Source organism: Globicephala melas, chromosome 7 (assembly GCF_963455315.2).
Source record: "Globicephala melas chromosome 7, mGloMel1.2, whole genome shotgun sequence".
NCBI lineage: Eukaryota > Metazoa > Chordata > Mammalia > Artiodactyla > Delphinidae > Globicephala > Globicephala melas.
Genome location: NC_083320.1, coordinates 78,256,087 through 78,273,193, shown reverse-complemented (window position 1 = coordinate 78,273,193; position 17,107 = coordinate 78,256,087). Strand labels below are relative to the sequence as shown.

General features: G+C 37.8%; 1 protein-coding gene across 5 annotated transcripts in view; it reads right to left on the bottom strand.

The window, feature by feature from the left end:
• Positions 1-3,965: 3,965 nt before the first annotated feature.
• CACNB4 (calcium voltage-gated channel auxiliary subunit beta 4) overlaps positions 3,966-17,107 on the bottom strand; it is a 272,472-nt gene continuing 259,330 nt past the window's right edge. For all 5 annotated transcript variants that reach the window (XM_060302449.1, XM_060302450.1, XM_030852791.2 and 2 more), the window contains 2 exons: positions 13,105-13,290; positions 3,966-10,663 (listed from right to left, as the gene is read on the bottom strand). In XM_060302449.1, the coding sequence (XP_060158432.1) occupies positions 10,403-10,663; positions 13,105-13,290 (447 nt within the window). In that variant the 3' untranslated portion in view covers positions 3,966-10,402. The remainder of the gene's footprint in view (positions 10,664-13,104; positions 13,291-17,107) is intronic.

Here is a 17,107-nt window from a genome sequence, read left to right as displayed (position 1 = left end):
AGGCGAGGGGCGGGGCGGAGGCCACGGGAAGGCGCAGGCGCGCGGCCGGAGGGGCGGGGTCTGGGAAAGGGCACTCGCCTGGCCCTAGCTGCTGTGCCAAGCCGGACGACCTTCAGGCGGCGGGACTGAGCCACGGGATCCAGGCAATGCGGGCTGCAGGTTGGGGCAGGTGGCTCTGGGCTGCTTGCTTTGGCGTCCCCGCCGAGTTTTGTTTTTTTTCTGCATTTCTTACACAGAGCCAAAATGTGAACATGTCACTGAGTGCCCAGTGCCCATCCCCAACCCTGCACGCACAGAACACCAAAAGTCCCACGTCTTGGCCTTCAAAGACACGGCATTCCATCAGGGGCTCTGAGGGAAGCTGAATACCTCTATCTCTCAAATCTCTTGACCTGGACGCCCTGAAGGGTGGCCTTACCTAAGCGGTCGCCTTATGGCCGTCCTGCACCTCAAGGCTGTTCCCGTTCCACTCCCTTCACTTTCAAATCAATCTTGCCCGAAACAACTATCTTGATCAGTTCACTCCCGTGTTTAAAAATTTTTAGTGGCCACTAAAGCTGTTTTGAGCAGCAGAGGCGTTTGTCTCTAAGGTCTTTCTTCGATTCCAGATCGTCTGAGAACAATGATAATTAGTCTCTATTCTTGTTAGAGGCAAGAGTGGGAAAACAAACTGAGGTTGTTTACTTCTTCCCTTCCACAAAGAAACCAGAAACAGCTCCAACCCCTTCTATTCTCTTTAACTTTGGTAAAAAGAGAAAGAAAAAGGTGCGGGAGCTGTAAAAGACATTTTGAACTGCTCTGCCCCCCATGTGCAAGAGCTAAATGAAATGAAACAAAATCAGCAATAAACTCCACCTTTCCACACCACTTCTCCTAGTCATACACTATCTCATCTCAATACATAGAAAAATAACCCATTTAAGTAAGACCTCAAGACAGTCTACAGTTTTTCGTAGTTGTCTGTAAGCAAACTTGTACCTGTGAAACAAAGGGCAGCATTGAGGGCTGAAACATGTCTCTTTTTAAACAACTGTTAAAGAAAAAGTCCTTTGGTTTCTTTTGGGACTTATCATGAAACAAAGTTTAGAGGAAACATATGAAGGGAAAGAAAATTACTATATTAATCCATTTAAATTTATGGGTTGTTATGTTTATATTTACATAATAAAGTACTCTCGGACTTCCCTGGTGGCGCAGAGGTTAAGAATCTACCTGCCAATGTAGGGGACAAGGGTTCGAGCACTGGTCCGGGAAGATCCCACATGCTGCGGAGCAACTAAGCCCGTGCGCCACAACTACTGAGCATGGGCTCTAGAGCCCATGAGCCACAACTACTGAGCCCACGTGCCACAACTGCTGAAGCCCACGCGCCTAGAGCCATGCTCTGCATTGAGAAGCCACTGTGATAAGAAGTCCACACACCACAGCGAAGAGTAGCCCCCGCTCGCCGCAACTAGAGAAAGCCCACGCGCAGCAACGAAGACCCAACACAGCCAAAAATAAAAATAAATAAATAAGTTCCTAAAAAAATAAGAAAGTACTCTCTAGGCTATTTAGAAAAACAACTATTTCCATTCTTGCCCACTGTAGGTAATGCTTTTGGCAGCTCTAAAACTTTTTGCAAACTCCCCACACATCTCTGTCAACTTATTAAATGGGTGTCATATCCATATTAACTTGGGAAGTTAGGGCTTCATATTTTATAACCTGGGAGATGGTCTCCCAGCTTATCTTCTAAGTGTCTCAAAAAAGAAAAAAATAGGCGGGGGTGGGGGTGCGCGGGCAGGGGGAGAAGAAATTTTCCTAATACAGTCTTGTCCAACTGTAGGATCCATGGGTGAAATACAAATTTGTAACTACTAAAGAAGTAATTGGGAATGTTTGTTGGGTGGTATGAAGCTATTTGTAAAAACAGACTCCTTATGAGACTTTTTAAAGACTCATTTATTCATGATTATAGTGATATGCAAAATGTCATTGGAGAGAATTTTGCTTCCATGTAAAGGAGAGTGGGATGGTCTGGAATTACCATCCTACCACTAATAAATAGGAAACTGTACAAAATATAGAAAACAGCTGTTTTCGGCCCACACCCAACAAAGGACTGTGATCCCTCATAAGAGACACAAATGGGACAAGTTTTATTATTATGTGGATTTTCTGCCTGGAGGCAATTCCAGCCAGCTACAGAGGGAGTGGAAACTCAAATAGAGTCTGGCAATTCCCTGGAGATGAAGACATAGATCAGCATTCCAAGAGATCAAGGCTACTAGAATTTGTAAAGCAGAGTGATTGAAAGAAGGAAGCTATCCAGAGAAAAGCTCCTGAAACCTACATAGGTTGAGGCATTGAGTCTTTGACTGCATATCAATCTGTACGTGTGTAGTATAAAACCAGTATGAAACCCCCTGAGGCTAGCCAGTAATGACTAAAGGAAATAAACAAGTACAGGGGAGCTGTAAAACAAGTAATTACCAGAGTTTACAAAGGACCAGGAATCATTTGAGTTCCCTTCAGCCAGTGTGAAGAGAACACACAGAATATACAGGACATTCAGTAGACAACCCAGAGATCTTAAAAGAGGAGCTAAACTAGCCTAAGGATAACCCTTACTCTAGACCAGTCCTAAAGGAGCTTAAAAACAAACCTTGAAAGGATCAAACTAATTCACAGTTGTTTATCAAAACAAGGCCAAAGTTCTTTACAGATCAAGAAGACAAGATCAAGTCATTCACAGTGGAAAGTTTGCAATATCTTGAATCCAATAAAAAAATTAGTGGACATTCAAAGAAATATGAAAACATGACCCATAACCAAAAGAAAAATCACTCTACCAAAATAGATACAGGCACAGGGAAGTTAAGTGATTGCCCCAAACTCCTAGCTAGTTACTGCTGGATCTAGGCTTTGAACCCAGGCAAGGGTTAGAGGCCACAGTCTAACCACCATGCTAATCTGCATGTTGTATGACAGGACAAACAAGATGCTTCTCTCTACAACCTGTCTCATTAGTGGAGATACACTGATGATGCAAAAGGTGGCTTCAGGGCCAGGTTGATGGAGTGATTGCAGTGAGCTGCAGTTCTTCCAGTTGGGACTTGCAGATTGTTGGTTGAAATGCCTTGATAGTTGGGGTAGCCTTATATAGTACACCTCCAATAACCCAGGTACCATTCATTCAGTCACTATTTACTGTATTCCAGGCCTTGTTTTGTATGCTTCAGATGACTATCAGCCTAAAAGCATTTAATATATGTATTTTTAGATAACAGTACTTTAGAGAGAAAGACTACAATGAGCTTTGGCATCTTCATTTTAGTTGTCTAATAACCTATGCCCTGCCTATTTCCCATCAGGGGGGTCAGATTGATCAAATGTGATAATGCTTGTGAAGTAATTTGGCTATAATAAATCACTGTATAATCCTAATACAGTGGTAATAGTCAACATAGTACACATTTCTTTTGAACTTCTTGTGCACTGCAATGAGAGAAAAGTCAAATACGGATCAAGTCATAGCACGGACACTTGACATTGAGCACATGGAATGTCAAGTCATAAGCTGTATGCCATCCATGGAATTCTTACAGGTACAAAATACCTTTGGAAACTTCTGATAATTGTTAAAATAATCATATAGGGATTTCTTGTGAACAATACGGTTTATCTAGTTTATTTTTCTATATTGTATTCAATCCTATTTCACACATACATTGTAATATATTCTATTTCATGCACACATGCGTGTATGTGTATGTATTTAACTACAAGCTCTTTCCTAATATTTGCAATCACTTGTAACACCTAGCAGAGTATTCAGGAAGTAGTCATTTAACTGAACCTGTGTTTTGAGGGTAAATGTTTAGACTTTTTTTTTGGATAAAAGGTACGGGAATATACCTACTGATTTCCGGTATATCTTCAGTATATCTCTAGAATAATATAAAGGAGAGGTATAACGCTGGTTTCAGTGTTTTTTTCATTTATTATATAAAAGAAAAAAAATTAATGCAGTTGGTTTGTACACATTTAAATTCCATAAAACAAATCCATAGAAATTAGGATACTATATGCATGCACTCTGCATTTTCTTTGTTAAATGTTTTGGTTCACAAAAATAACAACACTTTTTTTTTTTTTCTTTAAAGCCACTAAAGCAGAGGGAGAACAAAACATGCAGCACTGTACACATTTGCATAGTATATTTTACCCAGCATGCCTTGTAGAATGCTACACATTTACCTATGTAAGAAAAATAAAAGGGGGTAAATTATCAAAATAAATAACTAAAATTTAAAGAAAGGAAAAATACTGGATAAAAGCATTTTTTTCCCACTTTGTAGCTGGAGATATAGCAATAGTTTGGGATATCAACAGCTCTCAGAATAGTAGGGAAATCTTTTTACATCAATTTGCCATTTTTATTTTTAGTATTAATAAGTTTATGCTTTTCCCTCCCACCACCCTTTCAAAAAAAACCAGCTAATGGCTTTTACTTATGTTTCAAAATGGTATTCAGTACAAAACAAATTGAAGAATCCCTAAATACTTTTTTGTTGTTGTTGGGACATCTTTATTTCTCATTCTGACTGTAGGCTGTGAAAAATATAAAACATTTCAAACATGTCCAAAATTCAGAGGAGCCCTATAAGCTCACTTGCTGTTACTTTTTGTAGTTGTTACTGAAGGAGAAGAAATAAGAACAGTAAATATAGTAGGAGTCTTATCACAAAATAAAATTTAATAAGTTTTATGGAAGGGGATAAAGTAAAATAAATTACATCCACAGATTGCAAGGCTATGAAGTAAATTGCTGGAAAAGTATCAAGCAGCAAGTTAAAAAGATGGTAGATGAAATAAATCTGATAAAACTTAGAACTAAATCTATATACTTTTAAAAAATACAACTGCCAAATTTAACAGTGGATTTTTTTGTAAGTTTGTGCTATAGCAAATGTGCTTCTTTCTCCTCAATCTATTTTTATATTATTGGCAAAATATATATCTTTTATAATTTTGTACTATACAATATATGTTTTTGCTACATTATTTTTCTACTGCTAATGCAGATTAGAAATAACAACATAGGTTTATTTTGGCAATAAAATGCTTTCATTTTAATAACATCCCAGAAAATATTGTAAGGCATATGAAAAATAAAAAATAGTATGCAACAATATAGCATTAATGATCCTGCGTCTTAAAATACATCCCATATGCATACAGAATTCACACTGATCTCAGTTAAAGATGTGTGAAAGTGGCATGCAAGTAGAGCAAGAGTGGCCCCTACATAAATATAGACATAGCCATTTGTTGAGAAATTCAAATGTTCAAAACATAACCAAGAACACTTACAAAGTATTGTAAAGCTGGAGGCCTGCCAATTTTGGTTCCTAGATAGTCCTCATTTTAACTCTATAATTTTCAAAGAAGAAGCATCAGTGTATTCCCCAAACACTCTAAATTCATTAATAACATTTTCTACCATCTTTCTACAAACACTTTACATACATCAAAAGAAACAAAGGAAAATTTCATATGTAACTATGACTCCCCCAAACTCATGACTATTCACTCTTATTTATGTTTTCATGGTAAGTGGGAGTTACAGCCCTTAGTCAAGATTATCTGATGAAATATCTTCTAGTCCTCTCATAATGTCCCTTAATTACATGAAGCATTTGGTATGAAACCATCCACAAGTAGAGAGAGATACTTGCTACATGAGGATGAGTTTCATTTGAGAAAGTTCATTTTAACAAAAAAAGAAACCTTTAACAAGTAATTTTTGAATGCTGTAGCTCTGTCTGCTCATATAAACCAATTTTACTATTTTGGTAACTTGACTGCTTAAGTCAACAACAAAAAAGTTATCCTTGTTGTCTATCTGACAACTATTGTATTGAGTGGTTTGATCATGATTATCATCTAAAAGAAGAGGACTGTTCTCTGCCCTATAGACACAGCTTGAGTAAGTAACTTCATAACAGTTACAGCATTAACAATATTTAAAGTGTTGAGGAACTAATGTTTAAAGGTATGAGGAACTAATGAAACAAATTTTATTACATAAGTCCCTAAAATGTTTTCATTCATAAAGTTATTAAAAAATGAATTTTATATAATTAATAAAGAAAAGAACATGCAACAGTGTCATGAAAGACAGAAATACAGGCAGAAATATAAAAGAAATAAGGGGTACATTCTCATTTATTTGAAACATTGATATGAAGTTTGTTCCAATGACATGAGTGTCCAAGATGATCCTACTCAGTAAATGGCTAAGTGTCCATAGGAAAAGTCAAGGATCAACAAAATTTGAATTTGCAAGCCAACTTCACTTAAACATCAAATCTCTGAATCTACTCTCAGACTTGGAGCTAGATGTTATAACAAATTGCACACAAAAGCAATTTCCTTGCAGTTTGTCTTGTTCCCTATGATTACTGACATACTAAATGTTTACCTTGTCTCCTGATAAACTGTGAACTGATTCAAAGAAAAGTTCACTAACATGGAAGAAATGAAAGGGTGACAAGAGCATTTTGTCAACAGTTGAAAATCTAAGGGGAAAGTATATTTTAACAATTTATGCATTTAGCTTTGCAGCAAGGTTAGCAGTAAGAGTAATAAATTCCCTACTTATTGAAAAGTGTTTTCTCTTTAAAGACAGATTGTCTTCTCTAGAGAAGAGGTAGTACAAATATCAATATATAGGGCAATTTCTGTAGTGGTATTATTTTGTTTTTATTTTTTAGCAAATACCAAAATAAAATTGTATAATAAGAAAATACACTAGCATGCAAATTAAGGTTGCCTAGAAACATTCTTAACTGACATCCTGGGTCTCAACAACATTTTATGATATGTTCATTCAAGGAGTTTAAATTTGCAAACCGTCTTTTGGCATCATTTTCTTCTCTCCCTCCCTTTCACTGCTTTAGCTTCCTATTATGAATTTTAAGGCCCTCACACAAAAGACAAGTTCAAGTATGCAGGTAGGTTAAAGAGGTTAACATTCCAAAAATACATTTTGCAAACAACAACAATAATAATTAAAGTAATTAACAAATTATTCAAAGGGAACACATAATTTTCTCAGAATTTGTTTTATATTTAAAAAAATCATTTCATTAAGAACTAAGCAATGTCACATTGTCACATAATTAAGACTCTCTTACTAGGAAAGACTATCAGTCTGAATTGTTAATTTCAATTTTCTTTCCAACAGAACTGTATAAAGATAAACGAGAATCATCAGTCATTTATAAACATTTCTAAGTGTTGCTTTAAATGTTGGAGGAAACAAGATAACATGGTTGATTACAATACTGGAGTCACATTACAGCCTTGAGGAATTAACATCAGGATTGACAAATTGCATTCCTTTTTTTTCCAAGACTACACTTCCACATTGTCACATGTGTCTACATTGTTACATGTTCGCTGACTGAAATTACAGAATATGTAATTTACATATTCTGAAATTATATATGCTGAAATTACAGAATATGTGGTTTATACTACAAGTTAAAACAGCCTCAAAACATTATAAGACTTGCTTCTCCTGCTTATCATTTGCTAATCTTTAAATGAAATCAGTTAAAAACAAAGTATTTATGGAGTATGTATTTTCCAAAGGTGCTTGATGTGCTTGGTAAAAATAAAACTTTTCATTTAGTATATATCTGTATTTTAGTATCATTTACACATTAAACTCTAAGGCTTAAGAAAAAGAGAAAGGAAAATGCATATCCCTTATTCATTTGGAGAAGATAACGTATTATAAAAGGAAGGGGAAAGAATATGCCAAATCAAAGTAAAAATTTAAGTACATCCATCAAGAAAATATACATTATACCCTTTCCAAGATTGTTAGCTTTTGAATAAGAATGCAAAGCAAAACAGGTATGGACACTTGATGGTAAAGGAAAGATTGGTTTTGTGCACAGATATTGAATGGACCTCTCTATCAGCGTGACATAGAGGACATAGAAACTAGGCTTTGAGAGGCTGTTAAAAACAAGAGATTTTTAAAAGTTGAAAGAATATGGTAATCTTGCTGACTAGGAAATATATGTAAATGCTGTTACAGCTACCTGCCATAAAATGTAAATATCTTAAAGTAGTTAAATGGCCAGATTGCTAATGCTACTACAGAAAAAGCTGAACAGCTGTCTAGTCTAAGTTTAACACCTTGGTTGCACTCTTTGCAATTAAATACTTTAATGCGCACAAACAAGAAACCAGTAAAGCATATAGAAAAATGTTTTGGCTAGTGTTTTCTTTTTCATGCAAATATGTGCTGTACATGTAATAAATATATTTGTTTGCTGGAAAATGCTCTTCTGTGCTCTAACAAAGTATTCAGTAATGGCAGGTTGTATGTTTAGTAAAGTGCCTAATGGATATAGCTCTTTTAAATGTCTTAACTGAAAATTCTGTAAGCTTCACTAGATGACAAAAGAACCTCACAAGCCAGTATCACATGTTAACTTTTAGAATTCACTGAGCCCACATTTCTTAATTGTATCAAATATTTGCGATAACTTACACGATTATAGGCATCCTCATTATCAGCTAAACAGGTTCATAATGGGGTATGCACAGTGAATAACAGGAGGAGAGGAAATGCGGGGGTTACAATGAGGCTCAAGATATATACATCACTAATTAACAATAAGGAACCTATTTTCATGGTCAAGAAAATTATTTAACTGGTGCATGCTTTGAAGAGCCTAAACACTGAAAGGCTTGGATGGGGGGAAATAAGATAACAGAATATGAACTATTATTATTTTCCAAAAAAAATAGGCTTCATGACATGTACTAGTAGAAAAGGACTTTTATGCCTGATCCTATGCGAGTTTTAGAAAAACGGACTCTTAGAAACAAGAGTCTTTTCCTAAAGACATTTGGGTATTGTATAAAAGGGTCAATTTCAATAGTTTCTTGGATCATAGTGAATCTAAGGCTTCCTTGATTATAGTAGACATAAGGTCACTGATTCTGTAATTATAGTCACTGGAAAAACTGTGAAGACTTAATAGGTAAAGAGGAGTGTTCATTAGAAATAAAGCAGTTCAATCTTCAAATGCTTTATAATTCTCTGCAATAAAAATGATACAATTTTAGTAAACAAATCTATTCTGAATCTACAAGTTTATTTTTTTACTGCAAGCTCTTAAATTCGTTTTCACAGTTTTTCAATTAATCATTTTGTATAAACACAGCTTTCAATATCAAAATTCAATGTGTCCATGTAAAACAAAAAATCCTTAGCATGATTATAAAGAATTTGGTGAAGGGCTAGAACATTCAGATATTCAAAGACAGAGACTGAGTGAAGCAATGGAAAGATACTCAATTGTGCTGGCGGTAAACACGGAACCCGTATTTGTGGTAAGTGGGATAGGTGAAATTCCATCTGGAGATGTTTAGCCTTGCACTCAGGAGGATCTGTGCCCCATTCTTACTGTCTGACTTCAGATTCCTGGATGTATGTAGTTGTGCTCAGATTGATTAAAGGGGAAACGACACCCCATTTTCCATCTCACATAACCAGCTATGATTGGGCTTCTCTTTACTATTCTCTCTCACTGCTAAAGAAATTTTGAGGTTTTTTTTTTTTGCCAACTTCAAACAAGCTAACAGTTGTGACTAAACAAAAAGCAAAACACTTTGAATACAACAGGTGTGCCAGAAAAGAAATAAAAATATTAAAATCTGAGGAGACTGTAGAATTTCTGCATTAATTTGAGATTTTTTTTTTTGGCACTATCAGTACATTTGGTAAGTTTGAAAAGCCATTCTGGCAACGTTAACATATATTAAAATGTTTATACATTCCAACTTTAAGTGTAAATTTAGTCTCCAGCAAATAAATACCATAGCTGGTTTTGGCTTCTATTGGTATTTTGATTTTATTAATTAGTTTCTTTTTTTTTTTTTTCAGATTTTTAAATTGATTACAACATGCTCAAGTAGACTTTCTAGTCGATTCACCCAAATTCCAACAGGAATTGGTTTATAAATTGGTTCCAACTGGAACTGGTCATTTGGAATTTCCAGCATGGGAAATTATTTTATATGTGCCTTGATAAGTACCTTAAATTACAAATTGATGTGTCTAAACCTAATGAAGAAAACAAAAGGTACTGTTATGTAAATGCTGCACTTAAAAATATCTCTATGATTGGGCATCTAATATCCATCTAGACTTAAGGGCATAATGTACACTTTTTTTTTTTTTCTTTTTGCCCCTTCTTAGCATCAATGACAGCAGCCCATAAGCACAGTCAATACTGTGCTGTAGTTGCCGAGTTAAGATGATTGGTTGTATCCTAGCAGTGCAATGGCAAATTGTCAACAGATGAATATTTTGCTTGTTTCTGCAGACTCAAAGCCTATGTCGAGAGTCATGGCTATATCCCCCAGGCGATCCTCGGTTCCTATGAGGTTTGTAAGTGTCCTGGTATGAGTCAGGGTAATCTTCTTCCACGAGAGGGTAATGATCTCGGCTATGCTGGGAACTGGAAGACAAGCGGTTCCTACTCTTCCGAGCCCTTTCATTGTGATAATTTTCATCAGAGGTCATTAGACTTCGCCTTTCAATTGGAGAGTTCTCTGTGGAGTGGTTGCTGTACCTCATACGCTGACTCTAAAAATATCAGATGGTTCACTGGTTAAATTACATCAGCTTCATTCTTCTAGAACATGCAAATGTATGTACAACGGTAGGATCTGGACAATAAGATGCTAAATATCTGACTCAATAAAACATTCTGACGTACAAATGGTCTGCTCGAAATACCTGGTCTTATGTATTTGGGACACAACATGCAAAGATGCCAAAGTGCTGGTAGGTTATGAATTTAATTACATAATACTGCATAATTATGCTTCCTATTAAAAACACAGAATTTAAAGTTAGCTGCTGAATGGAACTTAATATATTTACGAAGGCCTAATAATTCCACTTCTATTGCAAAATGAGGATTATTTTACTGTTGGGAAATAAGTTAAAGTTCAGAATAGCATCTGTTACTTTATTCCTCTCTTGAACTGATAAAACCTTTCTCCTCCTAAAGTCACACAGTTCATCTTTATTAGCTGAATGTTCCTGATACCTTTAAAAAATATTTTAATAAAATTATGATTTGTGCAACCCATAGAATATTTGTTTCTACATCCTACATAAGACTCAACAATATTCTCTCCAAAGAAGTACACAATAATTATGGAGCCAGTGAATTGATATATTTACAATTCTTGCTTCCTCAACTGAAATGTCCTGCAAAAATAATCTTCAGAATATAAACTAAATTCCTCTAATACCATTACTTGAAATTAATATCTTTAGACACTTATTTGTGCGCTCAGAAAAGGCTATTAACGTGTTGCTTCAAATCATGGGAAAACATGTATCATAGCTGTGTCTACCTGCTTAGGTAGGTCGCCTCAGTTAAGAAACAGGATGCTGATGAAACCAAAGACCCAGATGCATTTCCTCTAAAGGACACTCACCTGCACACAGCAGGAAGCTCATTCAACAGTCACAGCCTGTGCTGGGAGCCCCAACCAGGGGTCTCACAATTAAGTGCCCATGGTTACTAGGAGAAATAGGCCCCAGGATAAAGGGCACCACAGTAACTCAAGTGAAACTGGGAGAAGCACTCTACGTGGATATCTTGGAGGTGATAAGTCAGGAGTGTTATATTCATAAACAAAGTGCAACATTTCATTTCCACCTACTAGTGTAGGTGGAAGCATATCGCTTCATGAATCCGTTTCTCACCCTACAGTGTACAATTTGAAGCCAACCCAAACTAGTCAGTGGAACGCCACACTCGGATCAGCAGGCAGGCAGTGAAACAAGGAAAGAAAGAGTCCCCCCCCCCAAAAAAAAAGAAAGAAAGAAAGAGTCCCAGTGCGCACATATACACTGCATATTACAATAGCCCGTTTCCCAAGTTCATTTCCAGCCTCGAAAGCTATTCATTTACATGGCAGTTTTTTGCTTACAAAGATGCAATTCTGTAAAAGAGTAATACAGTTATAATAACATTTGAGAGAGTGCCATTTATCTCAGAGTTAACTCTGTAGGATCTACAATTATGACTATCATTATAACCCATTAATACAAAACTAGTCATGATGCAAGAGAGCTCAATTGACTACCTGTTCCTCAGTCAGCTGGGGGTTTGGCCACATTCCAGCAGTGCCTTGGTAGATGGTACAGAATCATTGATGGAGGAAGGCAAGATCCACTTTGTATCATAATGCCTCTGGCTCCCCACCTCTAGCCCTGAGTGCAGCACCACAACAGCAGGAGAGCAAGCCTCCTGCTCCTACACTCGTCCCCAGCTTCCCTAAAGGACACTGGCCATAGCCGATGACCGAGGTGGGCCCTGCCCGCCCCTAAGAAAACTCAGGGATTCACTACTGTTTCCAAACAAGGCGACTCTACTTATGTGCATGTTTCGTTTGGGCAAGCTAGGGGACAGGCCCCGCAGCCTCGGGGGGAAGGGTTAGGTAAGGGTGGCCATAAGGTCCATCTGTCTCATATACCTTACTTAGCTAGCCCTGTGCCTGACAGTGCCACCACTGTATAATCCTTAAGAAGTGACACGGAGAGGTAATGGACAGTTGCATAGTAGGTAGAAAGTTTCTTAGCAGGGTTTAGACACAGGAGGGATGAATTTACCTAGGTAAAAGCCATTATAAATTAACAGAGGAGAAAGTTCTAAGGAAAACGCCACTCTCAGGGTAACTTTGTCTAGGGCAGATCATAATTAGGTAACACGTTTTGAGTTTGTAAAATAGTCTGTATTTGTAAAAATGTAAAATAGTCTGTATCTGTTAGAATCAATGTAGCCAAAAATGTGAATCTGAAGAATTTTGTTGCCAAGACTTCAGAGCAAGTATATGAACCAAAGTGATTTGAGTTTGTAAAAATGTGAAATAGTCTATATGATTAGGCAATACTTTAGATTTTTAATATAGTAACGCATGGCTCTCTAGGCCACTCCCAGTTTCCATCTCAGTCAAGTTTCCTATAGAACCTTAAATGTAAGGTTGTAAGAGCACAAGTGACACTACCTGTAACCCAGAAATTGCTGTGGGATATGGTGAGAGTGCTGTTGAGCCCAAATTCCTTCCAAGCAGTGGGGTCATGGGGGTGCTACTGGTCGTGTGAGTGGCACGCCAGTAGGCCTCAAGGTATTCTCCCAGATGTTCACACGCATCCTCCAGCTGGTTTTCATCCAGTATAACATCAAACATTTCCTATAGATGACAAGGAAAATCCATTTTATTTCTACTTCAGGTTTTAGGCAATGAAACCTAAAATTCCACTGCATGCGGATAATATTGTTTCTAATGCCCAGTAGCAAATATCAAACTTGAGGGGCTGTACTGGAAGTTGCTAAAGTTAAAGTCAAGTGAAGAACTGCACAGTTAACCATGTACAAATTTGGACATTCACATAAAAATGGGAAAGCTCATCAAATATTTGGATCTTTCATTGAGAAAAAAAGAAGATGAGGTACATGTAAAAGTGTTCTAAGGAGAATAGAGTGAAAACACATATGTATTCACATCTTTATCCATATATTCCTATAGATACTTACTGAATACATTCTTTTATATACCATATAAAAGTTTTGAATTATACTTCAGAACAAGAGAGAAGCAAGTTAATGGTACGGAAAGAGGAGTTCTAAAAATGTTTTGGTAACAAATGTATCACTGGAATAAACATTTCATCTCCCAAAGTAACTATGTTGGAGGAAATAACATTTACTTAGGTAATTTTTAGAATGTTGGTGAAAATGTTATCTGCTATCTGTCTCGTGGTAAAGCAACACGAAAGGTTTAGGATCAATAGTAGAAAACCACAGTATAGTGACTTCTGCTACCAGAGGATCACTGTGTGAAATGGTTAAAAAAGAACAAGAACGAATACTTGATTGCAGTGGTGGTAGGCAGGGAGTTGGGGGGTAGTTCGCCCAAGAAGTATCTGGGGTCCGTGTTTCTGACAGTAAGGACTTTGTCCAACACCTGTTCTATAATCAGGAAGTTGTTCTTCAGCCCCAAAGGAGCAGAGTGGCCCCTCTGTCACTGCAGTGTGGTCAGGAACACAGAATATAACCGGGACACAGATTCCCTGGAGGGACAGTCAGATAACCGTGGCACCTCATAAAGAGAAAAGCCATTCCATGGGTAAGTGAAAGCACACCCCTGACTTTCAGCCTCTGAATCCACTTCTTCCCTCTTGCACCACTTCCACCTGCTTTTACAAGCTCATTTTACCCAAAGAAGGAGCTCCCAGTAATAAATCAAATACAGGGTTACTGCCATCAACGCTTGATGCGGCAGGTGGACTGTAGGTTTGTAACAACTGGATGACTCTGAGTTGGTGGTGGGTCAGCTGACTCACTCTCATCAGCACGAGGGCTCCCTGGAGCAGAAGTCACCATGGAAACAATCTCTCTCCCAACATTAACTCTTTGAATGTTTTTTTCATCACGTTGATCTTTACTGAATATTTTGACCCTAATTTGCAAAGCAGTTTCAAAGTCCTTGGAGCAGTGAGATACGTTTAGCAACTAGGAAAGAAATAAGGTGGCTTCAGCCTAAACCGACTGGTGTTTGAGAAGACTCAGCCAGTTGAAGTCATGTAGAAACCATTCCCCCACAAGAACACTTATTAGTGGATTTCAGATGGGTTTTCGCATATTTTATTCATTCATAAAGTGTTTACTCGGTACCTATTCTGTGCTAAGCATTGTGGGTATACTGTGGCAAAGAAAACAGACTTCATCCCTATGCTCAAGAAGCATCCAGTCTCGGGGGAGAGACAAGTATTAAAATCCATAATACCCTACATCAGACCAGGACTTTAATTCAGAACAACAGAGACTGAGCCAGTGAATGTTCAGAGCTGCAGCTTAAAGTTCTGGATTTAGAAGGAGGCCCAGAGAGATATGTGAAAGTTAAACTTATGAGGGAGAGGAAATTATAAGTCAAAGAATTCTATCTGTAGAGGGAAGAGAAAAAACAAAGAGGAGCAAAGACACAATGGAAGAGACGATAGAGCCCATGAGAGAACAGGAAAACAGCTAGTTCCTACAGTGTCAGTCAACATACATCCTTACAATAAATCCTCTTTCCACTAAAGCAAATCAAGGGAGTGTCTGTCTCCTGCAATCAAAAGCTCCCTCCCCCCATTAATCTAAGCCGTCAACAGTTACAAATAGAGACTCTGAGAAATGTCCCTAATGCTCTGATACACACATTGCATCCTCTGATAGCACTGCAGTGCTAACTTGAGTGGAACGAGAACAGCCCCATCCCAAAGGGCGTGCACAGACTCAGACAGATGACACAGGAAGAAGAAAGAGGAAACCGCGTAGCAATGGAACAAGGGACCACTCTGTCGGCCAATCCAGGCTAAAATCGTCCACAAATTCTATTTGATCTGGAGTCTGCTGTTTACATAGTGTTATTTATGTTAACTGTATAATTCAATTAGATAGATCTCATTCTTTAATGTGGGATCTCAACAATGTGTAATCTCAACACGTCATTTCCTTGCTTTCATAAGGTCCCAAGTTAATGAACCCTCCAGGGACACTTGGACTGAGGGTTCTAACTATTACAGCCAGGATTGCAAAGTCCAGAGAGGATAAAACAAGGTAAGCAGTCCTCATTGCAGAGTGTTATTTGAAAGAGTTTTTTTAATCTCCCTGGCTGTTCCACATGTTACATGGTCAGGGCTTCAGACACAATTAAACATACACTTAATTACAAGTAGTTTTAATAAAGTACTTCTCTTTGCCAATGGATCGAATTTGTATATATCAGCACATGGCTGTTTGCTGAAGCCTCAATCATTTCTAGGAAACTAAGCTTTTGCACTGCTAAAAAGACAGCTATATGATAGAAGATGATCTGAAATTGCTTTTAGGCTTTCAAAAGCACAGAGCAAAGCAAATTTCAGCCTCTGAATGAATACTGACATATGCGGCTTATTTCCAACTAAGAGGAATCTCACAGCCTGGATATCTGTGACAATTTTTCTTTTCAACTCTTTAGGAAATAACACAGCTGATTAGACCAGAGTGTTAGGAAATGAGGATAAGGGAGAAAAAAAATTTTTTTTAATTATACAAAGAGAAATTCAACGAAAAGCAGCCGAATGAATTATGCAAACCAATTTTTCATAAATTTAAAAGTTTGGGCTTCCCTGGTGGCACAGTGGTTAAGAATCTGACTGTCAATGCAGGGAACATGGGTTCGTGCCCTGGTCCGGGAAGATCCCACATGCCGCGGAGCAATTGAGCCCCTGCGCCACAGCTACTGAGCCCATGCGCCACAACTACTGAGCCCGTGTGTCACAACTACTGAAGCCCATGCCCACAACTACTGAAGCCTGCGCGCCTAGAGCCCGTGCTCTGCAACAGAGAAGCCACCACAATGAGAAGCCCGAGTGCTCCAACGACGAGTAGACCCTGCTCGCCACAACTAGAGAAAGCCCCGGTGCAGCAACGAAGACCCAACGCAGCCAAAAATAAATAAATAAAATAAATAAATTTATTTAAAAAAAAATGTTCAAGCTTAGCTAGCTCCTTACTGTGTAATACGTGAAGCCTCCAGCATGGGATATGGATGCAGAGAGCTATCTAATCAGGAGAAGAGGGTGTGGGTAATGGGACAGTCACAGGCAGTGAACAATTACCCACTCAGTGATACCATGCTCTTGGGACTGCTGGAGATAAGGGTAACGCTGAGTTGTTTTCAAAGCACCGTACAGACACAGCACGCGCCTCTGACATTTTGTGATGGGGTATTTTCTTCAGCTGAGGTGGGCAGAAATAATGTGGCTTCCAAAGTAAATAAGGAGTGAACAGAGGAGTCAAAACAAATCACCAGAAAACCAGGCAGAGTAGGTCCCTTTTCTGGACAACCTCTTTCAGAAAAATGAAAAACTAAAGCATTAGAAATAACAAGAGTGAAAAACATACCTCTAGCTTATCCAGTGGTCCAGAGAACAAAAATGACAGGGAAGAAAGGGAAAGATTGAAGCTGAATAAAATGGGAA